The 17,778-nt window shown below is 44.8% G+C and overlaps 1 protein-coding gene across 1 annotated transcript in view; it reads right to left on the bottom strand.

Annotated features, from left to right (window-relative positions):
• Positions 1–17,340, bottom strand: part of SH3GL3 (SH3 domain containing GRB2 like 3, endophilin A3) — a 49,226-nt gene extending 31,886 nt beyond the window's left edge. The window contains exon 1 of the mRNA XM_061594920.1: positions 17,073–17,340. Within this exon, the coding sequence (XP_061450904.1) occupies positions 17,073–17,117 (45 nt within the window). The 5' untranslated portion in view covers positions 17,118–17,340. The remainder of the gene's footprint in view (positions 1–17,072) is intronic.
• Between the last annotated feature and the right edge of the window lie 438 nt (positions 17,341–17,778).

Raw genomic sequence — 17,778 nt, 5'->3', positions numbered from 1 at the left:
TACAGACATTCTGGGTATTAACTCATTCCAATGTGGAACTTATTAAGAGACCCAGAATTAGATTTTTGGATCCAGTAAGTTAACATAACATATGATAGATGATGCATCTAATTCTTAATGAGTTTATGGAATCAAGGAATAGTAGACATTATTGGAAAGGGCCAGGTGCATTCAAGATGGCCTTTTAAAAATACTTGGGAACTTGCAACATCACTGGCTCGCCAACATCTTTACAACTGTGTTGCATTATTCATGAAAGGCCCAGTTACTTCACGGGGCATTCTACAGCCAAACGATTCATGTTGATTGGGGAACTTTGACAGGTAATTGGAAGCCGAGTTTAAAATGAGCTCTAAGCTTAACTTGCAACTTGACAGATGCATAAATAAAAGAGTATAGAAGCAGACATCTGTAAACGTAGACTACTTTTCTTTTTTTAAAACAAACCGCAACATATTTGTTGATCTGAAAATCTGGCTAGCTCGAAAGAAAAAACAGTTGTACCAAGATGAAAGCAGGAAGAAACATAAGCCAAGGACAAAAATTTAAGTGTTGAATATATGGTGGTATTGACAGTCACAATCCTAGATGGAAGCTGCAGATAAAAATGAACAGTAATCAACTGATTTCCATTTTTCAAAAAAGAAAACTAGGATTTAGATTTTTGGGCACTGTTAGTATTTTCTATGGGGATTCAATTGCATACCAGCAAATTCAGGTTGTGCAATTCAAGCAGATTTGAAGCTGTTACACATCAAATCCACTTGCCCCCAAAACCAGACTTTTGCAGTAAGGAAAGGGACAGGAAAATGCACTGGAAAGAGTGTGATAACAGCTAACCTCCCTGCAAACAATGACTGCTCAATTAACAGCTGACATTGGCTAACCTCCCTGCAAATAAATCAGGAGGAATGCTCAATACACAGGTTATCTGGAAGAGACCTATGTCAAGATTATAGCTATTGGTGTAGCAGAATGGCTGGAGTTCAAACTATGAGTGAGGAACTTCCTAACTCAGTATGACTGACCTCTCAGCTTCAGATTTCATCTGCAGTACGTAGATACCAAAATTCACTTACCTTACAGGGTTGTTGTGAGGAATATCAAGAAGCAAAATATTGAGTATTTCAAACTATAACCTGGAGCCAACTGAAGCATCTAAATGTTGTTTTAAGGCCAGTTCTATCCAAATGTAGCATTTTTAGCAGAGAAAGAAGCGTCCACAGCTAATAAAGCACCCTCTAGCTACAGCAGATCTGCACCATTTGTGACCCCTTTAAATAAAAAATGGGGAGAACCATATACACCACTTTGAGCTCCTTGGGGGAAAGGTGGGATAAATAAATGGAATAAACAATAAATCCAGCCCACCAACCTTGTCACTAAGCGTCTCACTAAACCACAAGTCTGCCCAGGACTGCAGGAATGGGGGAGATGTGGCGATCACATTGCTCTTGTGATGATGGGTCACACACTGCGCAGGCCTCTTCTACACAGAGCTGTTAAGCCAGAGCAGGGATGGTGGAGAAAGTTTGCAAAAATCAAACGTGACGCAAGCTCTGCAGTGGTTCGCTGGTTTGCCAGTCCAACGAGGGTTTAGCCATCTTTCGCGATAGAGATTTTTTTAAAAAAATGTTCTGAACGTTGCTTTCAAACCCACACATATTTAACAATGATATGATTTCTTATGCTAACGTTACACTGTTTGTTATCATTGTTTTGGCGTTACCCTGCTGATTGAGATGGTGATGGCAACCATTAACATTCATTGTCATGTTCTTTATCCTGTCTCGCTATGTGTCTCCACTACGTGATTGGTGTGTGGGGGGGTTAAGGTAGTAATGCTTAATACTTGTAGTAGCTTTATTCCCTAAGCTTCTCAGAGTCACAGTCTCATACACTGTTGTACAAAACGGACGTCCTTCTGAAGTACACACGTTTTCTTTAGTCTCATCTCTCACCATCAATTCATATTAATATCACGTTTTTCATTTATTTTAATGTTGCTTACTTACATTAACAAATATGTTTTAAATGAATACAATTTTTAAAAAGAAAAGCTTTTACAAACAAATGGTGTTTGATTTGAAAATTTCTATTTTTATTTTAATAAACATTTTTATTATAAAAATGCTGACTTTAAATAATAATTTGTCGATTTCACGTCCTTCTTTTTTGTGTGTTTTCAACCATTTACTGGTTGGCTTCTACTATAATGTGCATGCAGTAATGGCCAAAGTGAATTATTTTTTCCCCAAGCAACTGAAGCGAGCTTTACAAATCTTTCTAACAATTTTTCCCCCATTGGAGATGTCTTGCTGATGATCTGTGTCATTCACACACAGACAATGATTTTAAAATCTTTTGTTGTGCTTCCCGCCCCTTGGGGGCAGATGACTACTTGATGAAGGGTAATCAATAATAGCAGCAGTAGGAAGGTCTTCAGTAGGTGCCGAAAAGATAACAGAGATGGCTTCTTAAGGGGAGGGAATTCCAAAGGGTACGTGCCACTACATGAAAGGTCCGCTTCCTATGTAGTGTGGAACAGACCTCCTGATAAGATGGTATCTGCAGGAGGCCCTCACCTGCAGAGCGCAGTGATCGACTGGGTATATAAGGTCTTTCAAATATCCTGGTCCCAAGCTATATAGAGCTTTGCACACCAAAACTAGAACCTTGAACTTAGCCCAGCAACTAATAGGTAGCCAGTGCAATTCTTTCAGCAGCAGGGTGACATGTTGGTGATATCCTGCCCCAGTGAGCAGTTGCGATGCTGCATTTTGCACCAGCTGCAGGATCCAGACAAACCTCAAGGTCAGCCTTAGATAGAGCGAATTACAATAAATGCAGCCTGGAGCTTACCAGTGCATGGACAACAGTGGTCAGGCTATTTAACTCTTCAAAGGTCATACTGGCTGGTTTTTTCAGGATCACTTAAGTAATTATAGGGTGACTGAGATCATGAAAAACCCACCCTTAGTAGGGAAAGACTTGAATGAGTAGACTTTGGGGGGCTCTTCCATATCAGGCTTTTGTTGTCCACGTGCCCTGCCTTATTCACTAAATTTTTCAGAAGATCCTATTCTTAAATTGCTCCTGGTTTTTTAAAAATCATCATCATCATTATTATTATTATTATTATTATTATTATTATATCCTGCCCTTCCTCCCAGCAGGAGCTTGTTCTTAAAACAAGGTATCATTCTTTAAATGGAGGATGCAATTGTCTGTCGTCACAAATGACAAAGACAATTCCTCAAGAAAACTCCTAAGGGAGGGCGAAGCACAACTCTGGGAGGGCAGTGCCTCTATTTGCCCCCTCCTGGCTACAGGCCAATTCCATAGGTTAACAACGCACTGTGAAGAAGGGCTTTCTTCAACATTCCACTTCATTTAATGCCCCCAAATGCCAGTATTGTGACACAGAGAGAAAAACATCTATCTACTTTCTCCAAACCATGCATCATTTTATACACCTCTGTTCTGTCTCCTCTTACCTTTTCTCTAAACTTAAAAGCCCCACGTGTTGCAACCTTTCCTCATGGGGGAGTCGCCACATCCCCTTGATCATTTTAGTTTTCTGAACCTTTCCCAGCTGTACAATATCCTTTTTCAGGTGAAGCAATCAGAACTCTACATAGTAGCACTGTTTTCCCCCCTTAACTTTTTTTTTTTAAGCTGTGATAAATCAAGGTCCTTTTTCTGAGGATTTAAAAAAGAACACTCACCAAAACCAAATGCTTCTTGAAGGAAGCTCACCTAGTACTATTTCTAACTTTCCTTTTGTGCATTTTTTTAAAAATTGTTTCAGTCTATTTTGCCCATTAAGCCCGAAGCAACAGCATACATTTGCCAGGGTTTACTGGGAATGTTCCAAATAGCTTCCAAGCAACCACAGAGGGAATTTGCTTGTAGAGAGTTGCAGAATCTGTTTAATTTGAACGTGATCGAGGTTTATACAATTACGCAGGATGCAGACAGTGGAAACAGCAGTTCTTCTCTCTCTCAAGGGTACTAGAAGCTGGGGTTTATTCAATTAAGCTGATTGGCAGGAGATTCAGGATGAAAAAGAAAAGAAAAAAAAGAATGTCCTTCCCACAGCACATCATTATTTCATTCTTCTTTTATTTATTCAAGCACATCATTAATTTATGGAATTCACTGCCAAAAAATGTAGTGATTGCCATCAACCTGGATGGCTCTAAAAGGGGACTGGAGAAGTCATTATTATTTATTTCATTTATCAATCACTCCCTCTAAAGTCTCTAAAAGCAATTCCTACAATATAACAAAAACCATATGTTTAAAAATTACACGTGTAAAACAGTTAAAACAACTCCACAATTAAAAAATAATAATTAAAACCCATTGAAAATGGAAATGGACTGCCTTCAAGTCGATCCTGACTTATGGCGACCTTATGAATAGGGTTTTCATGGTAAGCAGTATTCAGAAGGGGTTGACCACTGCCTCCCTCTGAGGCTAGTCCTCCCCAGCTGCACAAGCCAGCCCCTTCCTTTTCCGCAACTGCCATCTGGGGGGCAACTGGGCTCCTTGGACTATGCAGCTTGCCCACGGCTGCACAGGTGGCAGGGCATGTAACCTCTGAGCCACTCACTATGGGGGTGATCTTTAGTTGGCCCTTGACACCCAGGAGACACGAGCAGGGATTTGAATTCACAGGCTCTGGACTCCCAGCCAGGCTCTCCTGTAAAAAAAAAATCCATTGGAGATACCCCAGTGGGGACAAAATTCATGGAGGAAAAGGCTATCCATGGCCTCTTGTAAGATCTCTTCAGCCCGTATAATCCCACCCCCTAGCAAGAAGCGTAGTATGGGGGACAGCGGAGATGAGTGCATGGAGGGCCACCCCCCTCAGCTGCCCTCCATTGCTGAAGGGCAATCCTCTGATGTAAGGCGCTTCCTGTACTTGCAAAGGCTCCAGTGGGATGTAGAACCATGGAAGATCAGGGGATCTTCTGAGACATGGGGAACCTCTGTTAAATAAGGACACATGTCAGTCAGACAAAAATATCCAAGGAGAGTGTGCCTGGGAAGGGGTATGCAGCCTGGGGGAGTCCCAAGGGCCAGATAAGAGAGGCCTGGAGGGCCACATTCAGCCCCAGCCTTAGGCTTCTCATCCCGACAAGGTATGGAAAGCAGCCTTGCATCTTTGCCCCAGAATCCTAGGCATGTAACCTGATCCCTACAGCACCTTGCAGAGATGTAGTTCAGTCCGCTGTCTTTGAAACTCCCTCTCACTGCATATCAGACAGCACCTTCTCTACTGACTTTGAGATTCCTGCGAAAGACATTTCTCTTTCAACAGACTTTCTAAAATCTTTATCCGAGTTGGTATCTGCCTGGGATTTGAATGGATTTTAAGTATCTGCTGCTATTGTTGTTTTAAACTCTTTTTATATTTAGAATTGTTTTTATTGTTTTATATATCCAATTGTTTTAACAGTTTTTTTATATGCAACCATAAAATCTCCAGCTCAGAACAGAGTCAAGAACTTGACCTTATGATGAGAACATCATAAGAACATAAGAAGAGCCTGCTGGATCAGGCCAGTGGCCCATCTAGTCCAGCATCCTGTTCTCACAGTGGCCAACCAGGTGCCTGGGGGAAGCCCGCAAGCAGGACCCGAGTGCAAGAACACTCTCCCCTCCTGAGGCTTCCGGCAACTGGTTTTCAGAAGCATGCTGCCTCTGACAAGGGTGGCACAGCACAGCCATCATGGCTAGTAGCCATTGATAGCCCTGTCCTCCATGAATTTGTCTAATCTTCTTTTAAAGCCATCCAAGCTGGTGGCCATTACTGCATCTTGTGGGAGCAAATTCCATAGTTTAACTATGCGCTGAGTAAAGAAGTACTTCCTTTTGTCTGTCCTGAATCTTCCAACATTCAGCTTCTTTGAATGTCCACGAGTTCTAGTATTATGAAAGAGGGAGAAGAACTTTTCTCTATCCACTTTCTCAATGCCATGCATAATTTTATACACTTCTATCATGTCTCCTCTGACCCGCCTTTTCTCTAAACTAAAAAGCCCCAAATGCTGCAACCTTTCCTCGTAAGGGAGTCGCTCCATCCCCTTGATCATTCTGGTTGCCCTCTTCTGAACCTTTTCCAACTCTATAATATCCTTTCTGAGATGAGGCGACCAGAACTGTACACAGTATTCCAAATGCGGCCTCACCATAGATTTACACAACGGCATTATGATATCGGCTGTTTTATTTTCAATACCTTTCCTAATTATTGCTAGCATGGAATTTGCCTTTTTCACAGCTGCCGCACACTGGGTCGACATTTTCATCGTGCTGTCCACTACAACCCCGAGGTCTCTCTCCTGGTCGGTCACCGCCAGTTCAGACCCCATGAGCGTATATGTGAAATTCAGATTTTTTGCTCCAATATGCATAATTTTACACTTGGTTATATTGAATTGCATTTGCCATTTTTCCACCCATTCACTCAGTTTGGAGAGGTCTTTTTGGAGCTCTTCGCAATCCCTTTTTGTTTTAACAACCCTGAACAATTTAGTGTCAGCAGCAAACTTGGCCACTTCACTGCTCACTCCTAATTCTAGGTCATTAATGAACAAGTTGAAAAGTACAGGTCCCAATACCGATCCTTGAGGGACTCCACTTTCTACAGCCCTCCATTGGGAGAACTGTCCGTTTATTCCTACTCTCTGCTTTCTGCTTCTTAACCAATTCCTTATCCACAAGAGGACCTCTCCTCTTATTCCATGACTGCTAAGCTTCCTCAGAAGCCTTTGGTGAGGTACCTTGTCAAACGCTTTTTGAAAGTCTAAGTACACTATGTCCACTGGATCACCTCTATCTATATGCTTGTTGACACGCTCAAATAATTCTAATAGGTTACTGAGACAGGACTTTCCCTTGCAGAAGCCATGCTGGCTCTGCTTCAGCAAGGCTTGTTCTTCTATGTGCTTAGTTAATCTAGCTTTAATAATACTTTCTACCAGTTTTCCAGGGACAGAAGTTAAGCTAACTGGCCTGTAATTTCCGGGATCCCCTCTGGATCCCTTTTTGAAGATTGGTGTTACATTTGCCACTTTCCAGTCCTCAGGCACGGAGGAGGACCCGAGGGACAAGTTACATATTTTAGTTAGCAGATCAGCAATTTCACCTTTGAGTTCTTTGAGAACTCTCGGGTGCATGCCATCCGGGCCCGGTGATTTGTCAGTTTTTATATTGTCCATTAAGCTTAGAACTTCCTCTCTCATTACCACTATTTGTCTTAGTTCCTCAGAATCCCTTCCTGCAAATGTTAGTTCAGGTTCAGGGATCTGCCCTATATCTTCCACTGTGAAGACAGATGCAAAGAATTCATTTAGCTTCTCTGCAATCTCCTTATCGTTCTTTAGTACACCTTTGACTCCCTTATCATCCAAGAGTCCAATTGTCTCCCTAGATGGTCTCCTGCTTTGAATGTATTTATAGAATTTTTTGTTGTTGGTTTTTATGTTCTTAGCAATGTGCTCCTCAAATTCTTTTTTAGCATCCCTTATTGTCTTCTTGCATTTCTTTTGCCAGAGTTTGTGTTCTTTTTTATTTTCTTCATTCGGACAAGACTTCCATTTTCTGAAGGAAGACTTTTTGCCTCTAAGAGCTTCCTTGACTTTGCTCATTAACCATGCTGGCATCTTCTTGGCCCTGGCGGTACCTTTTCTGATCTGCGGTATGCACTCCAGTTGAGCTTCTAATATAGTGTTTTTAAACAACTTCCAAGCATTTTCGAGTGATGTGACCCTCTGGACTTTGTTTTTCAGCTTTCTTTCTACCAATCCCCTCATTTTTGTGAAGTTTCCTCTTTTGAAGTCAAATGTGACCGTGTTGGATTTTCGTGGCAATTGGCCAGTTACATGTATGTTTAATTTAATAGCACTGTGGTCACTGCTCCCAATCGGTTCAACAACACTTACATCTCGCACCAGGTCCCGGTCCCCACTGAGGATTAAGTCCAAGGTTGCCGTCCCTCTGGTCGGTTCCATGACCAACTGGTCTAGGGAATAGTCATTTAGAATATCTAGAAACTTTGCTTCTTTGTCATGACTGGAACACATATGCGGCCAGTCTATGTCCGGGTAGTTGAAGTCACCCATTACTACCACATTTCCTAGTTTGGATGTCTAATTTTTTGCACTTTCCCCTTTTTTTAAGCTTTTTATTTTTCCCCATCCCACCACCTCCTACTTTGTTTAACATCTTGCCTGATGAAGAGTTCTGGAGAATTTGAAAACTTGCCACTGCTTTACAATGTTGTGGTTGGCTCTAATAGAGGAATTGCTCGACTGCAGATTCAGGAAATAACACTTTCATCTGTTAAAAAGTGGCTTCATCTGTTAAAAAGCTCTGCAGTTAGCAGCAATCCCAAACTGATTTTTTGCAATGGATGAAAGGACCTTTGCGTACACTGAGGAATCCTTTAAGGATCCACCTACCCCCAGCCCCAGCAGCTGATCCTTCAGAGCTCCTAGATGGCAAATGTTTACACTGCACCAATGTTCTGCAAACCAGCAGGGGGTCAAAACTTTGAAATTGTTTCACCCAATGATGCTGCCCCAGAAGATGCTGCCTTCCCAGCAGGTGGTTGAAACACAATTGTTTCATATCTCTAATTTAACATACACCCTGTTGTTGGTGGTGGGGGATTTAATTACTAGCAAAAGCAACGCTTCAAAATGCAGATACAGCCCCTTTCACAAGGTTGGTGTTGACCAGGACTAATTAAAACTATCTTGTAAGAAAATGATCCAGATTCATTTTGGAAAATAAAGGTTTCGAAAAGGTGACGGTTTAATAAGCACCACTGAGAACTCGCTACACATCACCATATGAATGCTTTGCAACCATATCATTTTTGTTGTTGGCAAGATTTGCATGAGTTTGTCCCAATCCAACATATTCCACCCTGCAACATTTTGTTGCTGGTTCCATCTGTCATCTCTGTTCAGACTGTGAAATCCAAATTGGAAGTAACTGGCACAGAAAGGTGTATCTAGATACCAGCGGTGGGAAACCTCCAGCCTGCAGGCCAATCTTGGTCCACCAGGGTTTCAAGTTTGACCTGCAAGGCCATTTCCCCTCAAACCACACCCACCTGTCCATCAACTGGCATCACTGGGTGTTTTCAGTGGCAGGGTTTAATCCTGCATACTCTTGCAGAGAGCAGAACTGAAGTCTAGGCTGGTGAGCAGAGAGCTAAGTCGTGCTGGGTCCTGTTTTGGTAGTGCATTCTCTGTGGAGAACTTGCTGGCCAAGCAGACCTTTTCCCCAATCCCACGGGCCAACCTTAAGAGGTGTGCGGTACCACCCACCTATCAGTCACTTGATGTCATAATGACATCAGATGATTGACAGGGGGTAACCATGCCACCTGTCAAAGTTGGCCCACAGGGTGGGGGGGAGATAAAGATCTGGTCCGCCTGGCCAAAACATTTCCCCCTCCCCTGGGGAAAATGCTAGCTTGATGGTTAAGGCTTTGGACAGATTCTGTTGAGTGGATAAAGGGGGTTATGATTTTTTTTTTGTGCGGTGTGAAATAAGTTTTTGTGCAGTTGAGCATAAGCGATTTAATGAGCTAGGTCATTCCTAACAAAGAAACAGATGGGAAAAGATAGAGAAAATGAAGATAAATACTAGTTCCTTTTAAATGTTCATAACCTTATACTACTAGTTAGTGCTTCTTTTGGTTAAAAAAAAAAATGAGATGCCAGTACTCATATAAAAGTACTGTGATGCCAGCACAAAATGGGCAGCAAAAAAGAGGTGTCAGTACTCCATACTATTTACTGTCACACACACAAAAAACCCCCTGCTAATAGCATGTTATGGTACTAATTACATGACTAGCTTGGGGGCGGACAGTGTGCTGACTGCTTGAGCAGTAGGTAAAAAAGCTTGGAACAGCCCCTGCTCCAGATGTTTTGGGCCTGAACTCCCATAATCTCAGACCACTGACCATGTTGGCCGGGTCTGCAGAGCGTTGGAAGTCTAGCAACGTCTGGAGGGCATCAGGCTGGAAAAGGCAGCTTAAAAAACAGAGGTTGCGCTTGGACTCACATGCTGGTAAGCCTCTTACCTCTGAAGAGGTTTTCTATTCATGAAAACTTCAAGAAAAACAAAAAAGTGAAAGCCAGTCTGCGATAAAAAAAAAAACAGGCAATACAGTTGCAGTGCTAGAGCGCAACGATGATGAAGTATTGGTCAAAAGGAAAACGTCACGTAGCATTTTTAATGTTGTTTAATGTTAAACAAGCTAGAAAAAGCCCATTTTTCCTTAGGGCACAAAACAGATCAGAACTGAAAAGGGCGTTCTCCCCCAGAGGATCTCTACCCATTCCATCAGAATATCTGAGGATTCTGTAGCAGAAGATTTATCTTTCGGCATTGCAAGCATGCTTTGAACACACACGTTCCCACTTGCCGGTATGGTGTAATGGTTAGAGTGTTGGACTAACCAAATAAAGGGGATCCGTCAAATATGAAATACTTCACCTGCAGTCTGTGCTGATACAATCTTTTCTATCACCTTGTTCCGCTACATGTGTACACCAGGATTTGTGTCCAGTGCTAGTCCTACCAAAAGTAGACCCAGCGAAATGAATGAACTTCAGTCAGTCATGTCCATTAACTTCAATGTGTTTACTCTGAGGAGGACCTGCATACAACCCCAGAACTTGACATAAAGGTCCCAGAGTCCAAGCCGAAAGTCCTGGTTAAAATCTCACCTTGGGCACAAACTCGTCTACTGAGTGGCCTTAAGCAAGCCTCGCTCGCTCGCTCTCAGCCACACAGCCCCCATCTGTAATGCCAGACAACGACCTACCTTATCGGACTGTTAGAAGGGTTACCGAGAACGGCATCCGAAACACTTTGCACACGCTCAGAGCTGTCGCTGCACGCTCTCGGCAGCATTCATGACAATGCTGTTTGTAGCGACCCACTTTGTAGCACGCCGCCCCTTTCCACAAGCTATGCATTTCTTGAAGTCTCCACAGAAGAGTGGTCAGCAACTGGCAAGCTAACCGGGGGCGGGGGGAGGCACAAGCCATCAACCCAAGAGACAACAGAGGGGCAAGGAGGGAGCAGCATCTGTGAACAGAGACATGCTTGCAAAGGGCCAGCACTGTCTCCTTCCGAGCAGCAAAACTAGCTGTTGACAAGCGACGCAGGGCTTCCATTTCCCCTACATTGAACGGGGAGGCAATGTGCAAGGAACAACCTGCCCTTTCGTGTTCAGCTCTGCAGTGGCCAACGCCAGCTTGTGCTCAAATTGGAGTTTGGGGGGGAGAGCTCCCTGTCTGTGCAGCGGTGTAGCAGCAAAGGGCAACTAAGGGTAGAGCAGGGTTTCCCAACTAGTGGGCCACCAGATGTTGTTGGACCACAATTCCCATCTTTCCTGACCATCGTCAATGCTGGCTGAGGCTGATGGGAGTTGTGGTCCAACAACATCTGGGGGCCCACTAGTTGGGAAAGGCTGGGGTAGAGGAAAGGGGAAATCTTGTCCTTCTAGGGCCACAGCTCAGTGGCAGAGCATCCGCTTTGCATGCAGAAGGTCCCAGGTTCAGTCCCTGACATCTCCAGTGAGGCCTGGGAAAGATTCCCTATCTAAAAATCCCAGAGAGCCGTTGCCAGTCAGTGTCAGACAATACTGAGCTAGATGGACCAACGCTCTGATTCATTATAAGGCAGCTTCCTAGGTGCCTAGCTACTGGCACATCTCCACTTCCCAAGCGATTCCCTGATCCATCCTGGCAATCATCAATCCATAAATGAATCCAGGTCAGGCTTCAGCCTTTGCCTGGCCAATTGGGCGTTTGCTTGCGTGATTCCAAAGCCGTGCTCCAAGGCTTTCCATCTGCCTTTCCCTCTTGTATCTTCCCAATGCTTTCCTATCTCCCAGGCTGCCAGCTTCCAACCCCCAACCTCTCTGCCAACATCATTCCAGCAGCCCCTTGAGAAGGACATCAGAAGAGCTCTGCTGGGTCAGGCCAGCATTTCATCTGGCCCAGCATCCTCTTCTCCCAGTGGACCACCAGATGCCCCAATGGGAAACCCACAAGCAGGACCTGAGCGCAAGAGTACTCTCCCCTCCTGCGGTTTCCAGCAACTGGAATTCAGAAGCCTGTTTAAACACATCAAGCTTTGGGCTCAAGCTAAATTTTAGACCTCAAGGACTAGCCCTTCTCATTTTAACAGATAATCCAACCTCTGGCTGGGCAAGTATGGTTGAGAAAAAAGTACATCTTTATGGATTTTCTCCCTCAGCTCTGGTCCAGCTGGGACCTATAAAGGCCAAAGAAACTATTAAGAACCAGATTAGGGATGTTGCCTTACAAGAAGACAGAGCCCAGGCCTCACATTATCCGTTTCCAGTGAATTACAGTAAGAATTTTGCACCTGAAGCCTATCTTTGTGACCTAGAGATTCCTAAGTATCATAGAGCCTTTATACTGGCTCGTTTTAATTCTTTACCATCAGCCTTATTGGAGGGGAGATACTTGCGTATTCCTTATTCCCAACACATCTGCCCATCTCAATCGGGTGAGATTGAATCAATCACTCATGTCCTGTTACATTGCACATATTATAAAGACATTTGTTCCTTTTATATTGCTCCAATTTTAAAAAATGTACCAGGTAGATCTGACACATTGTATACCTCCTTTCTTGGGAAAACTTTGTGTCTTAGCATGTACTATAAGGAAACAGATGGTTAATGCATCTTAACGTTAGTATACTAGAGTTTATTTTATTTTTTAAGCTTGTTTCTATATAAACGGTATAATTTGATCTGTTTATTTGCAATTCTTCTGCCTTTCTGCATTTAAATGCGTGTATTTGTATGGCTGGTCATTGACCATAAACAATAGAGTAAGTAAAGAAGCATGTTGTCTCTGACTGTGGACAAACTTTGCAGCTGGGATGCTGGCCTTCAACTGCCCTTTCCTCTGGACTGACTCTTCTGGGGGCCAGTCTTTCCCAGCGCTATACCCACCTTCAGTGTCCCAATCCTGTCCAGACTCATCCTTCAGTTGCCTAAAACTCAGCCATGATGCAAATGACGGAGGACATTCCAACACTGCAGGGATGGGGAACCTGCAACCTTTGCCCGATGTTGTTGGACTACAGTTCCCATTATCCCCAACAAACATCCACGCTGGCTGGGAATGATGGGAGTTGGAGTCTAGCAACATCCAGAGGGTTCATCATAGCTTTGCCATACATTTGATGCTACGCCCTACTTGCACTGTGGTTGCCTCTCAGTTTGTGAAAAATGGCTCTTTTGTTCGCTGTTATCAGAAAAGAGGTGCAAGCAGCTGCCTCATTCAGACTGCACCGTTTATTGGTGGAATCAGCAGCATCTTCCTAGCAATGGAGCTCAGCCAAGTCTAAACAACTTACATCCAAGGATGTTTGTGCAGGCAGGTCCTATACCAAAGGCAGCTGGGCACCATTTATTTAATTTGAAAGATGTATACCCCACCAAGACAGCTTACAAATCAAGTTAAAATGCAACGCACACTTATCAAAAATTAAAGACAACACATACTAAAACAGCATCACACAATTAAGAACATAAGAAGAGCCTGCTGGATCAGGCCAGTGGCCCATCTAGTTCAGCATCATGTTCTCACAGTGGCCAACCAGGTGCCTGTGGGAAGCCCGCAAGCAGGACCTGAGCGCAACAGCACTCTCCAGTCCTGAGGTTTCCAGGAACTGGCAATCTGAGGCACATTGCATCTGGCTGAGAAGGGAGAACATAGCCTTCATGCTAGTAGCCATCGACAGGCTTATCCTCCACGTATTTGTCTAACCCTCATTTAAAGCCATCCAAATTGCTACTATCCAGACTGCGGGCACAACCTGCTTTTTGAGCATCCATTCTGATTTGTTTGTGGGAAGATTAGATGACCTTGCATCAAAGCAAGGGAAATCCCACACTTTCCAACACATTTTCCCCATCGCTTTCTGGATTGCAAAGAGTCCGACCTTTGGGGGAAGCAGATTTCTGGTGCAAGAGCTCCAAATGACTGTTAACTGTGCAACCTGAATCTGCCAGGATGCGACTGAATCCCACTAGAAAATAGCAACAGCCTGGAAGTGCCCTGCAAGTCTAACATTGCAGCTAAGGATACAGAAGGAAGCTCAGAGGTGTTTCAGCAGCCTGGTAATTGAAGCCAGAAATGTTACAGCCAAAACCACTAGAAACCATTTTTAAAGGGCTTCTCTGCCCACACATGCTCATGTGAGTCATTTATTTATAGAATATTCTCAGTCAGAAAGGGAACGGAATCTCTCTCTCTCTCCCCCCCCAATATGCAAACACTTCCTTGCTAGTCCCCCTGCTTCAAACACACCCAAGGCCAGCATGGATTGAGAAGGCTCAGGTCCAAATTCCCCCACTTGGTGGGGCAGTGCTGTTCTGGAAGCCTGAGTTTGATACGCACCCTCACCTTTTGACAACACCAGGACAGACTGGACCATTCTGAATCACTCTGAAGCTTCAGAACCCAACAAAACACACGGCCTTCATGAGAAACAGCACCTAGGATGTGTTCTTCACAGTCATCCGCTATCTCTACAGAAAGCTTTTTCTCTCTCTCTCAGCAGCAGAACACCAGAATCGTGATTCAAAGAATTAATCCGATGATCCCATCCCATTTAGCAATGGGACGTGGAACGCTTTTTAGCCCGAGGGCCGCATTCCCTTCTGGGCAACCTTCCAAGGGCCGCATGCCAATGATGAGAGGACCAGAGGCAAATGCAGGCAAAGGAGCGAATGCGGATTTCACCTGTGTACAGTATGCTAGTCTCTACTCTCGCACACACACATTTATCTCTATCCTCCATCTAGGCAAACAAGAGGCATTCGTGTTGAAAGGTCACATTCATCTTAGTCAGGCATAAACACTCAAGGAGGACACAAAGAGGGCTGGTGAGGGATGAGGCCCCATCAGAATTCCGAGAGCCAGACAGCGAAGCTTAGAGGGCCTTAAAGTTAAAGAGGAAAGCACAAAAGCAGGACTACAGCTGAACGTCAAGAAGACTAAAGTAACGACAACAGAAGATTTACATAACTTTAAAGTTAACAACAAGGGCATTGAACTTATCAAGGAGTACCTTGGCACAGTCATTAACCAAAATGGAGACAACGGTCAAGAAATCAGAAGAAGGGCAGGGCTCGGGAGGGCAGTTATGATAGAACTAGAAAAGGTCCTTGAATGCAAAGAAGTATCACTGAACACCAAAGTCAGGATCATTCAGACCATGGTATTCCCGATCTCTATGTATGGATGTGAAAGTTGGACAGTGAAAAAAGCGGATAAGAGAAAAATCAACGCATTTGAAATGTGGTGTTGGAGGAGAGCTTTGCAGATACTATGGACCATGAATAAGACAAATAATTGGGTGTTAGAACAAACCGGAACTATCACTAGAAGCTAGAATGATGAAACTGAGGTTATCATACTTTGATAATGAGAAGACATGATTCACTAGAAAAGACAATAATGCTGGGGAAAACAGAAGGGAGTAGAAAACAAGGAAGGCCAAACAAGAGATGGATTGATTCCATAAAGGAAGCCACAGACCTGAACTTACAAGATCTGAACAGGGTGGCTTATAACAGATGCATTGGAGGTCGCTGATTCATAGGGTCGCCATAAGTTGTAATCGACTTGAAAGCACTTAACACACACACAATGGGGGGGAAGGAAACAGGATTTCTCTTTCAGAGAGATATCAGTTTCACAGCAAAACCAAACCCACACTCCATCCCCACCCCCCTTCTCTGAGTTCTGGAAAACACACATCACAAAGGCTCCTACAAGTCAACCAGCATGTTGGTCTGGAGACCTACCAACCCAGGTTAATCTCTACAACAGGCAGTCTGCCAAATCCTCCACGATGGTCCTCTAATTTCCATGTGTTAGCCTAGGCAAACCTAGGTGGAGCAAAAACACAGAGATGCTGGTTTAAATGCATACAAATCCAGCATCTAGCACAAGGGCAGATGAGCCTTCCAGATATGAGATAAGGAATCACCACCAGGTTTGTTTCAGCAAGGAAGAGTCTAAATTGGCACAGCCTCTTTCTTTGCTTGGAAGGGGAGGATTGAACAGATAGAGGCTGCAACCCCATGCACATTTACTCAATGGTAAGTGCCATCATACCCAACAAAGGTTACTTCAGAGTAAGCAGGATTGGGTTGGTCACCTCCAGAGAAGGGAAAAGTTGGAATTCCTTGAGAGGGGTTACCAAAGAAGTAAACCAGATACAACAAAGGTGTTGCAATGCCTGGGCTGCTTTCTGACACTTGGACCTCTTCAGGCATTACATTTTAAAAAAAATATACTACGGTGTGTTAAATGCACATCCAAAACATACCTTAAAGATGTGCAGACGTTACAAGTGCGCATTTGCAAAACACACATCTGGCACAGGGGCACATGTCAGGGACCCATGATTGGCTCGACAGCTCCCTTCTAAGCAAACACAATGGCAAACCCAGGTTTTCTTCCGATTAATGAGCAAAAGGGCACAAGAGAAGGCCAACTTTAACCCTTCAGTGTATGGTGTGAGTGAAACCCACTTAAGAAAGGCTTAGGGAGGGAGATGGAAGGCAAGGATCTCTTGAACCCAGGATAAACGAAGCAGGGAAATCCAATGGGCAGCAGATTCCCCGAGATCCTCAGGTGGAACAATTAATTGGGGAAGGGCCATAGCTCAGTGGTGCAGCATCTACTTGAAATGCAAAATGTCCCAGGTTCAGTCTCTAGCATCTCCAGGTAGGACTGGGAATCTCCCCTGCCTCAAACCCCAGAGAGCCGCTGCCAGTCAGTGCAGCCAATACTGGGCTAGATAGCTGGACCAGCGGTCTTCCTCCGTTTAAGGCAGCTTCCTACGTCAGGTGGTAACTATTAATGACACACGCACGCTCTCGCAAAGGAGCATTGCTGTGCAATCTCTCCGAGCCTCATGCGAGGCAATTTGCGGGTTCCTGCACAACATCAGCTGTCTCCCCCCCCCTTTACCTGGCTGGCTTTGTGGAACTGTTTCTTCAGCCCCGCCACCGACATGATCCCTCCGCTCCGGGCGCAGCAACAACAGCGTCACTCCGGCGGTCTCTCCAGCCCGAAGAAATTGCCGGCGTTTCCCGGGCCAATGCCCAAGCCAAAGCGCTAGCAAAAGGTTCCCCCCCGGAACGCTTTGCTTTGCGAAGCCGTCCCGTCGCTCGCCACCCGAGGGAGCGCGGGCGGAAGAACCCTCGCGTTCCAAAGAGGCTCCCCACGCTTGCCCGCCCATTGGTCCGCGACGCCGTCTATGCAAATCAAAGGGAAGGCGCCTCGCCAGGCTATTGGTCGAGAACACGCACCGAGGCAAAAATAAGAGAACTACCGGGGACGCCCACGCTCCGTGATCGCTTGGAGACGGAGGGAGGGAGGGAGGGAGAGAGAGAGAGGGAGAGAGAGAGGGAGGGAGGGAGAGAGAGGGAGAGAGAGAGGGAGGGAGGGAGGGAGGGAGCGGGGAGAGCGCAACGTCGGAAGAGGGAGCCCGGGAGAGGCGGGGACGCGAGAGAGTCGAGCTTAAAGTCGAGTAGCAGGCGCTCCTGTGGCCCGCACTGGGGATGGCTTTCCGATGCCTCCTCGGAGAAGATGACTGGAGGTCCAGGAGGCGGCTGTATATATGGAGAGAGACTTATTTACAAATCGGCAATTTGAAAGCGATGTTCCCGATCTC

This window comes from Rhineura floridana, chromosome 14 (genome assembly GCF_030035675.1).
Source record: "Rhineura floridana isolate rRhiFlo1 chromosome 14, rRhiFlo1.hap2, whole genome shotgun sequence".
Taxonomy (NCBI): domain Eukaryota; kingdom Metazoa; phylum Chordata; class Lepidosauria; order Squamata; family Rhineuridae; genus Rhineura; species Rhineura floridana.
Note: the sequence above shows the minus strand (reverse complement) of the source record. Positions and strands in the feature narration are given on the sequence as shown.